Source organism: Ambystoma mexicanum, chromosome 2q (genome assembly GCF_040938575.1).
Source record: "Ambystoma mexicanum isolate Mex_15411 chromosome 2q, UKY_AmexF1_1, whole genome shotgun sequence".
NCBI lineage: Eukaryota > Metazoa > Chordata > Amphibia > Caudata > Ambystomatidae > Ambystoma > Ambystoma mexicanum.
The window spans coordinates 1,082,926,276-1,082,946,281 of NC_090924.1; the positions used below are offsets into that span (position 1 = coordinate 1,082,926,276).

Genomic DNA, 20,006 nt, shown 5'->3' on the forward strand with positions numbered 1-20,006 from the left:
GTGACCAATGTACTCCAAGCTACCAGAATGCCTTGAGACTGAATTTGAAACTAATCAGTCACACCTGAAAAGAAAGACTGCCTCCCTGAAGATTGTTAGAGACATGAAAGCGCTTGGAGGAGAAGATCAACTGAACTGCAGCAGGTATATGTGACTGGGAACTGGAGTGTGCGCCTCACCTTCTTTTTTCTACTCCAAGTCCATAGTCTCCTTTCCTCCATACGACCCTCTGTCCACCCCCCGCTATAATTAGGTCAGGCTAGTGCATCTGTCTGGCACGTACAAGGTGACTGCTGCCAGTCACCGCAGGATGGGGCTACGAGGGCATGGGCCCGCCCGTAAACGTGCCTATAGATTTGAAGAGGAAATGCTCTTTTTTGGAAGGAAAGGGGACTATGTACTAGGAGTACGTTAATCACTATGGTGAGTAACCTTTAATTTCTATCACCAATCTCATTCCTTCTAAATGCAGAGCACAGATGTAAACATTTAATAATGAAAATGTATTGTAACTCTTCAGAACTCTGGTGTCTCAAGGAGATGCTTCTACCTCACATCATTCTGTTTCCATTTTTAGATTGAGTCTGTTTCCCATTCAAGTTGGACATCTTCAATCTAAGATGGAGAGCCCTTTTCCTGTAGGAAAGCATTTAGTGAATTCTTTCAGTAATAATGTGTCAACTGTATTTTCCTAGTGTGCGCATAACCAATGTAATACATTAATTTGTATGGCATTTTGGTGATTGTGTGTTTTTCCGCAACTGCCAATGCTCCATAGACATGAGGAAGCATTTCCGAGAGAATTTCTGAATAATTGGCATGCTTTTTTTTCCTTCAGAGGAGCCTGTAGACTCTTGTCATGGCAGCGACGTTGGCGGTGATGACATCAGCATTTGGTCAGGAGGAGCAGAGGAAGGCATGGGACTCTCCCAGCGCCTTTTCGATAGTGGCTTTGCTGGAATCGATATAGACCCTGAGAACGAAGATCTAGTTTTAAACATTAGCACCCGGCTACAGGCAGCAGTGGAGAAACTTCTTGAAGCCATCAATGAAACGGGCAACCAGGTAAGATTTCCAGACAACTTTCTAGAAAACATACATTATTTTTTACTAGTGGTAGGCAAACCTAGTTTGTAATGGCACTGGATTTCTGTTTGCATCCTTGAGTGTGGATTAGTTTGGAAGAAGGTCAATACGCCTTGTATTGGTTCTCAATTTTTGATTTTTATTGTGCATGCGAGTGCTGACAGTTATCTTAGCACGTATAGTGCAAGTCACATGTGAAAATAGCCAACAAGTGTTTCGACCGAAGTCTTTATCAAGGCAGGGTAAACAGATTGTTGAGGTCCTTGAGTAAGGAAAATGGAAGTCCATGGGTTGGTTAAAATGTCAGGTCCTTCATAGGTGAGGCTGAATAGTCACCGAGGAGCCAGAGGCTGAGTATATCGGCTGCACACTGGCAGCGTTCTTGGGATGTCTTTTAAGCTGAAGCTTAACTTTCTCTGGATTTGAAAGATGGACCTCTTCTAATAATTCTAGTTCACCAAGCAGGTCTCTAAAACAAGCTTTCCAACCATCCACTATGTAATCAGAGCCAGTAAACACTCCTTTGTCTAGAATCTCAAACAGGGGTATCCTTCACTCAATCACACACTTAGAAAACAAACCCAATGAGCGCCAACATATCATTGATTTTAAGCGATTGCCGCCGTAGTTTGAATCGAACAAAAGAGATTGGTAAGGATTGCGTTAGCCCCAGCACCCTCCTCCAGAAAAGTCCCTCTAATCGGTCCTAGGTAATCTCCAGGAGGAGGGGGGCGCACTCCGCACTATATACCAATATTGGTACCACCTTCAACCTATATAAGGCAATCAAAGGTTCAACCGTAAATTTGCTGAATTTACTGTCAATCTTCTTGGTTTGTGCTGCCAATCTCACACATTTAAACCTCAGGGCGTCCATCCAAGGTTTTTCAACTAAACTAGTATTGAACGGAACTCCCAAGTAGGTCATGACATCCACTCTACCGATATTTTCTCAGAGTTTACAACCCAGCTGAATTTTACCTTTTTTCGTAATCTTGGTTTAGGCAAAATCATGATCTTAGTTTTTTTAGTTCACCCGCAGGCTGTTTTTAGCTAGTAAAACCTCCAATTGCTTCACACGCCTTTGTAGCCCTAATAGTGTATAGTACATCATGACGAGGTCATCTGCATAAATGACCCACGCGATTGAATGTCTATAGATTTTAGGACCTCTTCCTGACTCTTCTCCAAATCAAATACAAGTTAAATAATTTGAGCGCCAATGGGCAGCCCTGTTTAAGCCCCCTTGAAGTATTTATTGATTTAGACTACCTACACCAGACATCCTAACTTGAAGAGAGGTTGAAGTGTACAGGTCTTTTATTGCTTCAAGGAGGTCTTGTTTTCCCCAAAGAATTTTCCTGCTATTAGTCTGAAGCTTTCTCCAGATCAATAAGGGCCAGGTAGATCTTCTGCCCTGATCTGCAAGCCTTCGACTCTAAGATGTTAAGCAAGAGTAAGTTGAGGCTGGTGCCAACCCCAGAGACCAACCCAGTCTGTTGTTTATCACGACAGCCTGCTTTTATTGCCCAATCCTTACGATGTCCCGCCAGGATTGACGCGAAGATCTTACCAAGCGTGTTTGTACTTTTTGGGATTTACTCTATCCCCCTTCTTACAGATTGCCACTCTGATTGCTGCCTTTCACGAAGCGGGAACCTTTCTAGTTGCCAGAATCTGGTTAAATAAGTTCCAGCAGAGGTCTGCCTACTCCTCAGGATTACATTTTAACATTTCATTGTGGAGACCATCCGGGCCGGCCACTCTTGATGAATACAGTCCTTTTATTCTAGTAACAAAATCCTCTCGGGTAAAATCAATAGACCACTGCCTGCTAGTCTGATCTGCAGTCATTGTAGCTGTTTTAGAAAACCTTGATAAGAGCATTGTAAAGAACTCGATCCAAGCCCTTTCAATAACATCCGGGATCATGGAAGCCAGTTGAAATGTGGAATAATTGTTCAACAAAACCCAGGTATTTTTTTTGGGGCCATGATTTTCATCATAACCTCAGTGTCAGTTTGAAGGCACTGTGCCATGGTGGACAGCAGCCAATTTCTGTATTGCTGTTTACGCTGTTTTTTCTTCATGGATACTTTGTCAGCCCTTTCGTAACGCTCTATTTTCTGCAAGCCCGCTCAGTTTTCTTTTTTGATCTTTTACTTCTTCATTGGGATAATACAGTCTATCAATCATCTGGTTATTTCCAGACATTACATTCGTCTGAAACCTTAAAAGGAGGCCAGAGTAATTCACACGCAGGGGATTTTCGGCTAATGATTTTTTATAGCTCCCAGTAAGTTCTGGAACATGCCCCGGGAGTATTCGTAAACGATTGCTCACCTGATTTATTTGGATAACCCTCCCTGTATTTTTCGTTGGCTCGCTATCCAGTTCCTTAAAACAAAGGTGTAGAAGAGCATGGTCACTTTCGCTGGTAGGTGTGACATTCAGGGAGTGCATGTGGTTAACCAAGATAACAGATGCAAAATAATAGAAATGGGCATTTTGTGTGCCCCGCACCCAGGTTGGTCTTCCCGGAATGTCACCTCTGAGAGCGCTGTTAATCATACATACTCACCGTTCCTTCATCTGAGACATCCATAGGGCATCCCTTTTATGCATAGAGCCCGCTCAAGAATGTTCCCCGAGTCATCCAAAACCCTTGCATTAAAATCTCCACAAATCAAAAAAGAGGGAGATTTTAGATCCACCCAAGATTTATCCATCAGACCAGTAATCAGATTGATAAAATCCTCATCACTTATTATCAATATCACCAACAACATGGGTTCCAGGCCTGGGGTCACTTCCCACTCTAGAAGGACCTGCTGCACATACGGTACGGACATGGATTTCTAAAATTAAAGATTTTAAGACATTGCCCCATTTTCATCATGGTCATTAAGCCCGCTGAAGGTCTCCCCACTTTCCTAGTTATAGCCGGATTAAAACATATCTCATAGCCTTTACACAGTGACTTGGATGCCAACCAGGTCTCCTGAAGGCATATGAGATCAAATCTATCCAGAACCAGCTATCCTGTCCTGCACAAATGAGCAAAGCCCCTGGTGTTCCATGAGGCGATATTCAATGTGCATGACACCACACACTCAGAGAGTTACAGATTATTTTTCTGTCCAAGAGATGCAGCCAGCCATGACCAGTCGACTTTAGGACTATGAACTTCCTTGGTAGTCGGATGCATCCTTACTCTTCTTGCTTTATTGCAGGTAGTGTCATATGATACTTGGATGGAGACAGGAGATAGCGGATTGTATTTTTCACCCGTAGATGCTGAGGCATTTATTGAGGGTGTTAACAGCTTTCTCTTTCCCGGTCCACAGTTATTGGAAAGGCCCCTATTGGCTACTGGCTTCCCATACTTAGAAATTTGATTAGATTGATCGTTCAACATGATGCTAAAGCTGACCAGAGCCACATCTGTTCATTCGAACCCCAAATGTAAAAAATCTACGAATAGCTCCAAGATAGCTTGCTTTACCAATACAGAATTCAGGTGCACAATCACTCAATCCATATCCCTTTCATTGACAAATGCAACACTTTCAATGTAATTTTGATCAATGAATCAAAGCGTCAGAGAACAATGTAGAAGCTTTAGGACGTTTCTTCTGTTCATTATTAAACCGTCCTTCTCCCTGATGATCCTCTCAATCATTATCTGGGGGTTAGCAGAAATCTTACTTCTTCCCTGAACACCTTAGATGATTTTGCATCTCTTCTTTACCAGTTCTTCCAGTGGAGGAGTCATGCTATAATGTTCCTTCAGTAGATTGGCTCTTCGTTGCTGTTAGGTAAGGAATAGGGAATCTTTGTTTTGATCTTGATCCCAATTCGGCTTTTTTATGGCCGCTTTTGGGCCAAGAGAGAATCCAATTTCTTCCACTGCTGACTCATAGCCTGGATCATCCACCGTATATGTCTGGTCACTGATTTCTACAAGCTCTTCTGGTGGATCATCCATATAAGTTGACAAGTCCAACAGGGTTTGAAGAAGCTCATCTTCATTCTCTGGCTCTCCAGTAATATCCGGCATTATGTTTGAATCCGCCTTCTTCTTGGTGAGTGGTTTAATAGGACCCTGGACTCCTCGATCTGCCTCAATCATGGTTAACCTCCACAGGAAGGCTCTAGAGCCATTCAATTTCCCATGCTTGGGCCTTGGAAGATTTTTAGTTTTCCTTTGCGGGCTGAGATTAACAGCCTGTTTTGATGTACTTTCTTTGACACCCAGTTGTTCAAAAGCGGGATAGACTTTTCCCGCTAGCGGATTCAAGGTCACCCTGGAGGCCGTGACAGCCATAGGCACTAACTTGACATAGACAGTGTCGTCTGGGCCTCCGTCTCCCCCAGTTGTAGGCAGTTTTGAGACTTGACTTTTCTGAATTAATGTGCTGACTGCCTTGCTCCCATGGGCCCTCAGAGGAAGGGGGTTCATTGGTCTCACCCGGGTGGGATTTAGACTTTTCTGTCACCTGCCTTTGCATCAAACTTTTAGGGCTATAGTCATTGATCACCTGATGACAAATAGGTTGGGCCCATACTTCCAGACCTCCACAGCCTTTATGGATTCTTATGTCAAGCTGATTGGCCCGAGAGGACCGCGTACCTGTAGTCTTGGTGGTTGGTCTCGCAGAGGTCGCCAGTCTGAAGTCCGGGAACTGACGAAATAGCGGCACGAGGAATCAGCCTCTCCACCACCCAACAGAGAAACTGGGTGAAGGATGGACCAACTCCCAATGTCACAAAAGGCACTCTCCAGATATGCGTGACAAGAGGATGTAGGCTCAGATTGATGGAACCATAGTCCAGGTGGAGCTAGTAGTCAAGACCATGAATCTTCCAAGAACCTCAGTGCAGCGACAGTTGGTAGATAGACCAGTGTAGCAGAAAAGGTATTCGCAGTAGGCAAAAGGAGCTTGGTTGGTGCTGATGGTTCCAATGGTACACAGGATAAAGTTCGGAGTCAGGCAAGACAGGAAAGAGTGAGTTCAGTTGGAGCTTGCTGTCTGGCCAAATAAAGTACTGTATACACGTGCCCAGGATGGAACAGGAGAATGCAGGCTAGCATAGGGTATGACCCATATACACAATAGATGGTAGATGACTCAGAACAGGGCCCAGGTAAGGACTGGAGGCAGACAGGCCCAGGACAGGACCCAGGTAAGAGCTGGAGGCAGGCTGGCCCAAGGCAGCACCCAGGTAAGGACTGGAGGCAGGCAGGCCCAGGACAGGACCCAGGTAAGAGCTGGAGGCAAGCTGGCCCAAGGCAGGACCCAGGTAAGGACTGGAGGCAGGCAGGCCCAGGACAGGCCACAGGTAAGGACTGGAGGCAGGCTGGCCCAGGACAGGCCACAGGTAAGGACTGGAGGCAGGCTGGCCCAGGACAGGCCACAGGTAAGGACTGGAGGCAGGCTGGCCCAGGACAGGCCACAGGTAAGGACTGGAGGCAGGCTGGCCCAGGACAGGCCACAGGTAAGTAGAGAGGCAGGAACAACGAGGCGAGCGAAGCGAACCGCGTTGAGACGCGACCCGCTTTGACTCGCGGCCCCTTTTATGGGCCGCCGGCGCCCGAGAGGCCTGGAACGCAAGCCGTTCCGTTTCCGGGCGCCGGCGAACCCACAACGAGGCTTGGAAGGCAAGCCCCTCCAAGGAGGCGAGCCCAGTCCACGGCGCATGCGCGGAACCGAGAGAGAGGTCCTCCGCGCATGCGCCGAAGGCCGCCGGCCCCGTAACCCGTCGCTCCCCTCCCGGCGAGTCCCCAGACGCGAACGCGCGGGTAGACTCGCCAGGAGGAAATGGGAGCGGCAGACCCCAGTCTCCCGCGTGACATGACATCTTATCCATTTCAGTAGGTCCAGTATACCTGTCATCACTGTGGTCTTCTTCCACTCCTCACCACGCGGCAGGTCAAAAAGCTGTGACTGCCATTGTGCAGACAGTTCCGCTTCTTTATCCAGTCTGGCGTGAACGTTCTCCGCAAAACATTAAGCGAGGAGAGTTTAGCATGCATCGTTGCCAAAAGTGAGGCCTGGTCTTTTATAGAAACAATCAGTGATTCATAGAGTTTTAAGAAGGGATTAAGGGAGATGTTTAAAGCCGCCATCACTAGGCCTTGCAATTGGGCGTGGTCTAGCCCCCCTGTTGCATTTGTGGATTGAAGGTACCAAATCTAGTTCTCTCCTGGACACCAGTGTCACTAGATTCAGCAGAGGATGGCGAGGAGAGATTAATATCATTTGGGCTGTACGAGGGATTGTCTGGTTTATCCATCAGCGGGGGCTCCTGCAGCGGCTTTGGGATAACCCCTGTCTCCGTCCCGACCGCACATCAGTATTCTCACTCAACGTCTTCGTAATTGAAGCAGGGTGAGCAGTAGAGACCCTTGGGACCTCTGGGTGTCCCCCAGCTGTTAATGTTCCCAAAATGCAGGGATTGGCATACAGACAAACGGGAACCACAATATCCCGGGTTTTGGGAGTACAACACTCGGTGCCTGCTAGGTCGCTCAACCTGCGTTGGGATTGTCTTGTAAAACTCATCTCTGCGATATCCACAGCCAGAGCTGCATGTTGTCTCTCCAACTTCTAGACAGCGGAGAGCTGACCCTCTGAGGAATTAGAGTTTGGCATGACTAACGAGGGAGGCAAAACAGAGTAGTCCGGCGAATCCGGACGGTTGAAAACCACTTCCAAGTAAGCCACATCCTCTTCAAATTCCTGATCGTTGTTATCTTGTTCACTCACTTTTTGCTCTGTCTCAGAAGGTTGAAACCCCATGGCCAACAGGCCGGGCAAAGGCTGCCACTCCAGACACTTGCCGGCCAAAGCCAATAAAGCTGGCAGTGGAAGGGGGGAGTAGCAGCTCACGAGTGGACAAATCCCAAGCCATCCCAGTTCGGGGCTCCTTTTCTCTCTCTTGATTCATAAGAGTAATTTGAGGCCCTGTTGTGACATATTCCAGTTCTATTCGGGCTAGGAAGTGCCTGTTCGGTTAGATCCACCAGAATATCAGTGTCTGTTTCGGTGCTCCGCTCACAGATTTTCAAAAATGAACCTTTAGGGGTCAAAGCAGGAGCCAAGACAAAGGAACTAGATGTAGTAGATAAAGAATAAGGGGCCTCACCGCACAATTTATCCATTTGTCTGGTACGGAGGCCCTTTTCTGGCATGTTGGAAATGTGTCCTTTTTTTCCTTCTTTGTAAAACACAACAGTCTCACGGGGTGTATTTGGTGGAGTGTTTCAAGCTGACGTAATCGGGATGATGCAAGTCTTTAAAGATCTTTAAAGGTCTTTGGCGAGACCCAAACACAGTTCACTATTGCAAGATTCCTCTCACCTCATTACCTTTGGCCCTTCGAGCCCGCTCTGACTGCGCAGACTGCCACCTCGTCTGCAAGATCCGCGCTGTTAGCCGGGTAAATGTAGCAAAGAGGATTTCCAAGACACACCTCCAGGAAACAATAGTGAACCCAGACTGCAACCTCGTCTGCAAGCTCCACTAACATATCAAGAACAGCAAATATCTAATCACTACTAAAATCTCTGTTTAACGCTGACCCTGAAAAATCATTTCCTGTAAAGAATCTGCAGTTAAGTCTTTATGATCTCTAAAAACACTTTGTAAAAACAATTTTGTCTGGGACAATAGGGTCGGACATAACACCACCAGATATTTTAGAGTTTCCATTTGATTAACATTTCAATTAATTCTACCATGATCAAATCACTTCAACCAAATAACCCTAAACCATATCTAGGCCTTTATGGGGATAGTAACTGGCCAGCCTCCTGAAAATATACAAGCATGAACCATTTTGTGCTACAACAATGGAGTACTGGCTTGGAGGGCTCGGAGCACGCTGTTCAGAGAAGAGACTCTACATTATAGAGATTACCGTACATAAACCAAGTATTTCTCCTGAATCACCTCCCTTAGCACATGCCGTCAACACTAAAGATCAGTCCCAGGCTGGGACACAAACCTTTCTCAGAGAGTTGACGGCATGCCACTAAATGCTCACACCAGAGAAAAGTACAACCCGCTAGGGAAAAGAAAATCCCAAGTCGATATTGTAAGGCTAACAAGTTTTAATCTCACACAAAATGAGAGCAACACCAAAGAACTCTGCTGCCAAGAACGTTCTGCCGAAAAACGGTACAAGCAAACTCTTATAAGGAGACACAGCATCATAGGTGACGTCATTGTATACAGTACAAACCTGCGCAGCTGGTTGGTGTGTGCCTATGCATGATCAGCCTGCTCCATAAGAGATACCTGGTCATTGGTTCCAGTCCAGTCCTTCTGTCTTCCATCAAGTGGGTGCTGTGGAGGCCATCATCATCTCACTGACAAAGGTCAAAGAACAAATTAACTACATTCCTACTAACACAATGCTACTTTATCATTGTACTGTGCACCTGACAGGTTTTAAGACTGGCACAAGGGAGGTGCTGGGGCAATCTGACCTCCACAAACATATTTCACTCACTCCCTCTCACGCCATCCGGCTCCAAGGTCTCCACCTTCGTTTTGAACTATAATGTATCCCTCCCAGTACCTTGCAATACAAATCATATGATTGTAGTTCAAAGACGTGCAATATCTGTTCTCTTTGAACAGTCAGGACTTGTTACTTAATGGTTGGCGGTCAAAGGGCACCTGGTGCCATGGAATTCGGAGATCTTGGGGTTTAGTCAATTTTATGAGCTATAACTCGTGGCCGCCTGGGGATCGGCCGGGTCATGCTTTGGCCAGTGTGAGATAACATGCACACCAGATGCCAGTCTATGATCGAGGCTTTGGAGGGCACATTCCTTTTGAGTAAAAAACATCTTTGCAACACTGTTAAAACAATGAATGACCTTTGTGGCGGTTGGGGGTGTGGGTTGTCCTCTGGCATGGCTGGAAGGTTCCTTTGTCTCTCAATTAGGACCTAGTGCATGAAATGCTGCATTCGCCACGCAGGCCTTGTCAAAATGGCAGTCTTGCTCACGCCCTGCGTTACACTATGTGAGTTGATTATATTGGGGTGGAGTCCTACCACCGACCCCTTTCCCCCTAGGCCATCGTAGTGCTTTGAATGCGGCTCGTCTAACTCTAAAGTGCTTAGGGGGTGGGACGGAGTCGCCCTCTTCCCAACATTCCCCTCTTTCGTTAACAATCTCCTTAATACCCCTGGTCTCCCGCTCTCTACTCTCTGCTTCGACGTATGGATGTGTTCCCTTTATTGGCATCCAAGCCCTGCATACTGACCGCAAACTCTCCCCCCTACGTGCGTATTGCTCAGATGGGCAAGTCATATAGATGCATCCCCCGTCCCCTGCCAGGTCCACCCAAACCCCTGTGTAATTCTCTAGATCCATGGGGTGGAGTAATGATAGTGTGGTATAGGCTGTGTGAGAAATCTGAAAGTATCTCCTCGAACTAGTCCCACGGGTCTGTCATCCAGGTGGCCAGGACGCAGCCATTGCTATTGGATCCAGTTCCTGGGGATTAACTAGTGATGGAGGATCCCCTGGAAGTGGGACACCGACGGGTGAGACGCTGTATCCCCCTTCTTCCAAAACCTTTTCCCCATCCTACCACGTAGAACATTCAGAAACACCGCCCCCCCCCTTTTCTATGCACAAATACATTCGCACACCACGAAAGACAACGAACTAACACCAGATCCGTTTACCTGACATGTCCCAATACAAGGGTCAGGCAAAGTTATGCAATTGACCAAAATCATACACACCTGGCGGCCCTTTCCCTTCTCCACAAGGATAAAAGGTGGAGCACGAGAGCACAATACGAGCAAGGCAGACCGCCCAATGAGAGTGCTAACTCGGCATGGCAGTTCAAGAGGAGGACAAAGGCGGCGAGAGGCTGACAAGGAGAGAAGCGACCTTGCCCTTTCTGACCCAGATCCACGAGACCTCCATGGAAGGAAACGTAAGACCAGAGGGGAGGGAGGGCTAGAGGGGAGTGGGTGAGGATAAGGGAGGGGTTAGGGGAGAGGGGAAGAGAGGAGCAAGAGGGGGAGGGGGATGGAGGGGAGGAGTGGAGGGGGAAGGAGAGAGAGGGGGAGAAAACAAATTAGCTAGCAGCTGAGCTGAGGCAGTTAGTGGAGTGTGACACTGCACACTTCTTGTGCCTGGACAGGCTGTTGATGTAGATAGGGCGCAGGTACTACTGCCACTCCTTTAAGATAACTGAAGTGCTGATGTGCTGTCTGGAGGTGCCCTGCAGATGTCGGAGAGGTGGGGCCAATATCGCAAGCCCTTTACCTTCAAAGCGAGGGGAGTGCAAAACCGGACCTCGTAGGGCCCGTGGAACCGATGGTTGTTCCACCTACGCACAAAATTGCGAATGTACACAGTCACTAGGCAGAAGTGGTTGTGTAGTCATGCACTCAGGATCTGTCACCGTCATGGTTGCTACGTCCGGTGTGTCTGCTGTCTCAATTCTGGGAGGAGCAATCTGGCGGGGGACACATTTAATTTCTCGCATTAGTGTGGTCAAATAATCTTTGAACTTGTCACCTAATACTGCAGCTGTCCTATGTGCCTCTGAAGCTCTTCTTATAAGAGCTATGGGGGTGTGCATACACTGACCAGTGACCACCTCGTGGGGTGGGTGACAAATGGTGGTCTTTGCTGAGCTGTGTGCGAAGACAAGCAGTGCATCCAGTTATTTTTCAACATGCTACACAGTTTGGACAATTTGCTTTTGAGGAGCCCGTTGATCCTCTCCAGTGTTGTTGCCATGTGGGTGGTAAATTGAACACATCCGGTGCCTAATGCCAAGTAGTGCTCTGACGTGCTGAAACAGTGCATTGAAAAAATATGTGTCATTGTCTGCCCTTAAACATCGTCCACGCCCCAATTAGGGACAACTTTGCGTACAAAGAACCTAGCAGCACATATGGCATCCGGATGTGCGCAAGGCCCTGCTTCCACCTACCGGGAGAAAGGGCAGATCACTAATATGAAGTACCTGGAGCCACTGCAACGCTCACCCATGTCGGAATAATCGGTGTAATTCACGGAACGACCCATTCGGACGGGGCAATGTTCCACGTAACGTCTGTAGTGTCATCTCTGTATTGAAACTTTGACATGTGGTGCAATGTGCAACCATTTCTGTGATATTCTCCAGAATGTTTGGTATGGACCAGTCCTCCTCTATATCTGCCGTGATGTGCTGCTTCGCACTGCGGGATTGGTAACGTAAATGTTCAAATGCTACTGCTAGCAGCTCCTGGGGTATTACTGTCTACCTGGAGCTCTCTTGTCTCCACAATAGATCTGTTGGGCATTGCTTGCATCCCCTTCATATCACAATTCTTTCTCCCTTTCTGGTGCCCTTTCTTGCAACTCAACTATCAGGGTGATTGGCAATGCCGTGTAAGGTACTGGATGTTTGCTTGCTGGTGGGGGTGTTCGCGATGTACTCAGTAGGCATTTTATTTGGCAGATACACCACCATTTTGGCTTCCGCGTCGGCAGCTGCATTGCCTATTGATATTGTCTGTCCCATAAGTGTGGGTGGCAAACTTCACAACCGCCACAATTAATGCTAATGCTTCTATCAGTGTTTCTAGCAGTGCTGCATCTGCACTGGAGACCCATCTGCCCTCCGAAACCCCCTCCTCTTCCAGCGGGATAGACCGGCGTGCACAGTAGTTGTGACGTATGCTGAGTCTGACTATATTGTGACATGGCACCCTTGGGACGCTCTCAATGCTTCGATGAGCGCTAGGAGTTCTACCTGTGCAGAATAATGCATGGGCAGTCTTTTCATAACCACTGTCTCGTACTCCCCTTCAAGTCGTACTGCCGCTGTATGTCTCTGCCCACTCTTTTGGTCATTTGTGGATGACCCATCAACGAACAGTCCATCACCCTTCGTCAATGCGCAATATTTCGCTTTGGAGATGTCATCCTCCTCCCCCCTGTATGTGATACAGTCGTGCACCGTTAGATCTTCGACATTGGGCATATCTTAGGAAGGTGGCAGGATTTACTGTTTTGCATCTAACCACATGAATGTGGTGCTTTGAAATAATAATCTCACACGCAAGAAGATCTCTGTGTTGTCAGGGTGGAGTTTGACCTCTCCAGGATGGCAAATAGTGTTCCACATACACTGTAACTGAGCACCCCATTACAATAGTAGAACTTTTTTCTATTGCAAGTGCAGCAGCTGCTAATGCTTGTTCGCATGTGAACTGCCCTTGCATCACTGAATCCAGTGTGCTGCTGTAGTAGGCCAATGGCTTCTGGCCATAGTGCTCTTCTGCGTCAGCCCTGCGGTCATAGGCTGGCCATCTGAATGTGAGAAGGACAATTCCTGTGTGTAGTCTTGGGTGGCCAGTATGGGTGCTGAACTAATAACTTCTTTTAGATCCTTGAACTGTTTGATCATATCTGCAGTCCACTGTAACTTATGATCCTTTGATTTGTGTGGTTCCCTAAGGGCCTGCAGAAGTGGTTATGTGTACACTGTGTAATCTAAGATCCATGCCCTATTGTAGTTGCACAGCCCCAAAAAATCTGCATTTCTTTAACTGAGGCGGGTCTGGGGGTGGCGCGTACTAGCGCTGCCCTGTCTGGTAGTATTCTTTTACCATTTGCTGATATGAGCTGCCCCTGATAGAGCACCGCCTGGTGGAAGTATTGCAACTTAGCCATGTCGACCTTGTACCCCTTATGGGCCAGCAATTGTAGGAGTGTAATGGAATCCCTTTGGAAGTGCTGCTCCCTGTCACTACACACTAGCAGATCAACCACATACTGGATAATCGTGCTGGGTACCTGAATGTTCCCTAAATCAGCGTGCAGTATTCTGTTAAAGATGCTCAGACTCTCAGTACCCCTGAGGTAACCTAGTGTGTTGGAATCACATTTGGCCCTGTTTAAACGCTGTGAGGTACCTTGACTCAGGATGGAGTGGAATCAAAAAGAATGCATTGTTCAAGTGCACTACAGTGAAGTATGTGGCTTCTTTTGGGATACTGCATAGAATTGTTGCAAGATTGGGAACGGCCGTAAATTCTTTCTGTTCCATGTCATTGTGGGGGCGTAAGTCCTGAATCATTCTCCAATTGCCCTCTGTTGGTTTCTTGACCGGGTATATTGTCGTGTTACACAGAGACATGGGTGGCACAATGATCTCCTGGTCCAGTAGGGCCTGTTTTGCATTTCAGATACCCTCCTCCACCTCCCTTGATAAAGGATATTGTTTTTCCCTGGGTATTACCACACCTGGCTTCAGTTTTATACGCACATGGGTCACGTCTTTCAGTAGTTCCACATTGTGTGGATTTGTAGTCCACAAATGCGTAGGCACGTGTTGTAAGTCTTTGTCAAGAAATAGGGGTGGAGTTAATACTGCCATCAGGGTGCACTGCACCCATTGGTACTGTACCATTATGTCCCAGGGGATACAAATCTCTAATATTATCTCCTCATTGTTGTCAAACAGCTTGTCATCCGTCACTTCCTTTAACTGTACTGTTGGATCTATACAGAGCACTGTGCGCCACTCACACCTGTCCTTGTCTGTTCTTAGAACGGCAACCCTCTTGTCAGAGACAAGCAATCCCTGTAAATCCAGCGACAACATTGTTCCTGCCACCACCTCAGGTGGCACAACTGGACGAAAGAGGAAATCTGTGGGCACTCGCCAACATTGCTTAGCAATCTGAGGCACTGCTTTTGACAAGCACAGTAATACTATAAATGAACATGTTCGGGTTCATGGGAGTCCCGCGTACCATCACCTCCCTTATCTTTGTGTGTATTATCAGCATTGCGCACATCCCAGGCGTGGAGCAAACTATACAGCGATCTGTGAATGATATTAACATGTTTAAGTTGCTGAGCAGGTCGCTGCCCAGGAAAACGAGAGGGGAACCTTTGAAATATAGCAAGGGAGCCTGCACCATCTTCCCTCCCACCTTTACTTCCAGCTCCTCAGTATATGGAACCGTGGAAATAGCCCCAGAGAATCCCTGTGATTTGAGATATTTGCCAGATAATGGGGAATTCCCCTCCATGATGCATGATTTTGTTGTACCTGAGTCCACCATAAATATGAACTGCTTGTTTCCTATCTCCACCCCTACCAAGGGTACCTCTTCAGGGTGGCCGTTGACAAGAGCAGACACACGCTTTTCGGGACCAGTCACTGTAGGTGTGGGCGTGGCTCCTTCTGGAGAAGCGGCCTGAAAGCCTTTGCAAATACGTGGGGCGCTGGGATCATGTCAGGGACACCAATTGAAGTCATGCCCCGAGACCCTCACACCAGAGAAAAGTACAATCCGCTAGGGAAAAAAAAGGCCTAAGTCAATCTTGTAAGTTTTAATCTCACACAAAATGAGAGCAACAGCAAAGAACTCTGCTGCCAAGAACGTTCTGCCGAAAAAGGGTACAAGCAGAATCTTATAAGGAGACACAGCGCCATAGGTGATGTCATTGTATACAGTAAAAACCTGTGCGGCTTGTTGGTGTGCGCCTATACATGATCAGCCTGCTCCATAAGAGATGCCAGGTCATTGGTTCCAGCCCACTCCGTCTGTCTTCCATCACGTGAGTGCTGTGGAGATCATCTTCTCACTGACGAAGGTCAAAGAACAAATTAACTACAGCTGACTCAATGCTACTTCATCATTATACTGTACACCTGACAGGTTTTAAGACTGGCACATGGCAGGCTCTGGGGCACTCTGACCTCCACACACACACACATTTCACTCACTCCCTCTAGCACTATCCGGCTCGAAGGGCTACGCCCTCGTTTTGAAGTATAATGTATCCCTCCCAGCACCTCACAATACAAATCATACAACATCTTTGCAACACAGTTAAAACAATGAATGAACTTTGTGGTGGTTGGGTGGGTTGGCCTCATGGGAACTTGGGCATGGCTGGAAGTTTCCCTCGTCTCGCAATTAGGGCCCAGTGAATGAAATGCTGCATTTGCCGCGCAGGCCTCGTCTCCTAACTATGGTTACTAACATCTATGCAAAATGGCAGTTTTGCTCGCGCCCTGCGCTAAGCTATATGGGTTGATTATATTGGGGTGGGTCCTACCACCGTCCTCCCTACCCCCAGCCCATCATAGTGCTTCAAATGCAGCTCACCTTACTCTAAAGCGCTTAGGGGGTGGGAAGGGTTGCCCCCTTCCCAACAGAGTCAAGCGCCTAAATTGCACATGGACCAAAGTTAACACTATTTTCAAGTCATCCAATGGCAGCCTAAAATCCCAAACTGCTGCCGATTGTACATTCAGTAGCCACGGTCAGACTTCTGTGAAAACTATCTAATGAGGCATCCAGAGAAATGGGAGCCTTACAGCGTAAAGGTAGAAAACATTTAAAAAAACACCACTGTTGAGAGAACACACCATGGTGGGTATCTGCTCTCTTAATTAGAAGTCTCCTGACTAGTTGAACTGCAGAAGCAGCCTCATAAGGTATAACAAGTAGGCCATGTCTATTATCCTCCAAACTAACAGCTTCAGCAACTTCCAAACCAACGATATTGGAAATTTCTGAATGAACGAACCAAATCTAAGATCAGAATCTGTGTTGTATATGGGTTCTCAAGAAAGGGAAACCAAGATTGTCTGATCCGAAATGTACCTATTTAGATGTCTGACTTCTCCCTCAAACATTTTGGGAAGGATCGGAATGTGGGGGATGGTGAAAAGGAGCATCTTGACCAGTGTGGAGAGAGATGTCCACACCCCATCCTTGATATCCAGTATTTAGATCAGGGTACACGATGCAAAACTTAAGATACTACATTTTTCTTTTATAGCGCTTCAATCAGGACATATTTACATACATTACTATTATCACCCATCCGAAATTGGTACTCATTTATCGACCTCGGAAGGATGAAAGGCTGAGTTGGCCTTGCCGGGATTCGAATCTGCGATCAGCAGTTCAAACACAGATCACAGCAATGAGCGTTTAACCAGCTGAGACATCTTACCGGCTAAAAGAGTAATATTGTCTCAAGAGGCCAGCAAGTGCAGCATATTGATCACCAATTTGTAGAAATGCCTCCTGTGACAGGCACACCTGCAGGAATTTCTGTTTATGCACTGCTACTAAAAAAGAGAGAGAGCGCTTTCTTCTCCACCCATGAAATCAATTGGTCTCTTGTTTGAGCCAAGGATTTGGACTGTTCCTCCGTAGAGTTTGATGTCGGCTTTCAAAACATTATTGTCCATCCTGAAAAACACTAGCATTCCCGTCATGGCACTTGAAACAATCTGTAAAGCCTTGAGAATCGTTTGCAAGACTCTAGGTCGGGAGGACTACTGTTAATGAATGGTGTTCAGTATCTTCTGTGAAGAGATTTTGCTTGTCATGTTTCTCCCCAACCCAGGCCGCTGGCAACTCGTGTGACAATAATTGGGTTTGGTGCAATGAGAGAAATCCCTGTTTCCATTGACACTGGGTAGCAGCCGCCACTGAAGTGTCATCCCGATCTCTAGTGAAACCAGAAGTTGCACCTCAATGCGATGTGGTTAGATCCCAAATTGACACACGCTAGGTGATGAGATGCTTTAAGTGAAATCTTATCCACGTAACCATGAAGCCTGTAGAAGCCAACTCTTCCTTGAGGTACCAATCTTATTCAAGTCTTAGTCTTCTGAGGGGATACATGACGTTGTAATTTGCTTTTTGCGCTCAATAACCTGTTATGTCGCAGAAACAAAAAATGTTGTTTTGTACAAAAGCTAGCAACTTTGAAGTCCAGCTCCTGGTGGTAATTGATTTATGAGGAATCTCGGACCCTGTGTATGTCTAACCTCAGAAACATTCTTGTCACGAGAGCCCCTCACTTGCAGAGAACTCTTAAGGTGTGGTGAATGGCTGAAACAGGAGAAAGTATACCTCCTGCGGCGTGGCCCTCTGTGCATTTTGCAACAGAATTAATCCAATGTTGCTTCAGCTGGATCACCTACAGTTTGACATACCATTCTTACCCGAGCAGTATTCTTACCCAAGTATGATCCTGTTACGAGCCTGCGATCAATGCCCCCACCATGGCCTTCAAAACAGCATCAGGAGACCCTGTAAAAAAATCCTAATGGCATGCACTCAGTTCTGCCAGCAAAGTAGAGATAATACCCTCCTCTGCCATGGTCCCTGGCTCTGCCAAAGCCCATGACGGGCATCGAACCGTATATGAATTAACCTGCACCACAAATCTTCAGGGAGCCTGCACGCAACCCCAGCTGCCAATGTGCCTTCTGTCAGCAGAAAAAAAAAAAGAACAGGAGTTTGGTCAATGACTCGACCCCCTTTTACAGCTAGGTTAGATGTGGTCTGAGATAAGTTAGGAGTCCTGATAAAAGGTTGCGTAATCAATTCTTTGGGTTGGTGAGGAGGCCTCAATTAGTGGGAATGAAAAGAGGACGTTGGTTTAGTGGTTATGTTCTTGATACATAACTAGTTTGTTGGTATTTTAAATGTGTTTATTCAATTTAGATGTTTTTACTGTGTATGGTATACTCCTAATCTTGAATATAATGTAATGGCAAGTGGTGTTGTAAAGAACATCTACAGGCATGTGATTGGCTCCTCGGTACCAGGCAGTGATTAATTACTATACTTCATAATCATTATTGCCTGATAGTTTTAGCAAACTAAGAGAGGCTCACACTAGGTGTGGTCACACGACTTTTTGAGCTTTTGGGTATAGCCGCTATTTTTAAGGAGTGTGGTTGCTTGAAGATGTACATGTCTTGTTGGATGTTTTTCATCCATTCCTTTCGCATTATTTTCCTGTGTATTCTCGCACTTGGAGATTTTCCTTGAAAAAGCAAAATTAAAATCCTAGACTTCCCGAACTACTCATTAGACATTGAAGGACTCGGCAGACCGGTGCGTGTCCGTACTCTGGTTTGGTCGTAGAGCACTTGTATATGTAGACGTTTTGTTAATGATGGAGTAGTACACCCACAGCATGATTTTTCGCAGGTTGTGATGTGTAAACTTGTTGGAGTATATTGAAGACCAAGAGGCGTTTGGGCTACATTAACTGTTTAATCCGTGCTTTGTTGTTTTAATGATTTCCAAGAACGAGTGTGTCGGCTTACTCGTTGAATAGCGTAATCGGGAATTACAGTCATTGGTGGAAATGGAAAAAATGTGGTGGGGGATCCCACAACACAAGGGTCGGGTGGGGGGGGCGGCGCCCGAGTGGGCGTGGCCTAGAGGGGCGGGGCTCGTAGTGAACATCCAGCAATGCTCGAATACTTTTTTTAAAAAAGGAAAAAAAGTGCCTGCGACGGCAGCATTGTCTTTTACCGCCGGCTTTGGCACTCTTTTGTAATGCACAATGCTCGCTACATGTACAACTGAAAGGAATCAGTTGTACAAGTAACGATCATTGTGCATTACACACCAGTGCCACAGCCACGGTAAAAGGCAATGCTGCCGGCGCGGGCGCCTTTTTTCCTTTTTTAACTATTCTAGCGCGGTTCATGGGCTTGGGCGGCTGACTCTGGCCGGATCCCGAGATCCGGCTCCATAGCTTGTGTCGGATCCGCCGAGAGCCGGCCCAATGATCAGCACTGATTACAGTAGAATGGGTTCCAACGACTATATTTACAGCTCTCCAAGGAAACCGTTATAAATGTAGTGCTTCAATGTACACAGACCTGAACGTTTACACAACGACCCAAAGGGGGCAGCAGAACACTGACATTTACCCAACACACGATGATCAAAACAAGAATCCAAAAATATATTTACGATTTTTCTTTTTGGATAATGTCAGGCGTACATTCTTCCGTCTACCAGAAGCTTTGTATTGCAGAATGAGTATTGCTTGACATTAATGTGCAGGCTGGTTTTTACTTGGAAACAGGTTGCCAGAGTGA

At 46.7% G+C, this 20,006-nt stretch overlaps 1 protein-coding gene across 3 annotated transcripts in view; it reads left to right on the top strand.

The window, feature by feature from the left end:
• Positions 1-20,006, top strand: part of AKAP9 (A-kinase anchoring protein 9) — a 2,953,299-nt gene that overhangs the window by 1,056,687 nt on the left and 1,876,606 nt on the right. For all 3 annotated transcript variants that reach the window (XM_069648423.1, XM_069648424.1, XM_069648425.1), the window contains one exon: positions 839-1,065. In XM_069648423.1, the coding sequence (XP_069504524.1) occupies positions 839-1,065 (227 nt within the window). The remainder of the gene's footprint in view (positions 1-838; positions 1,066-20,006) is intronic.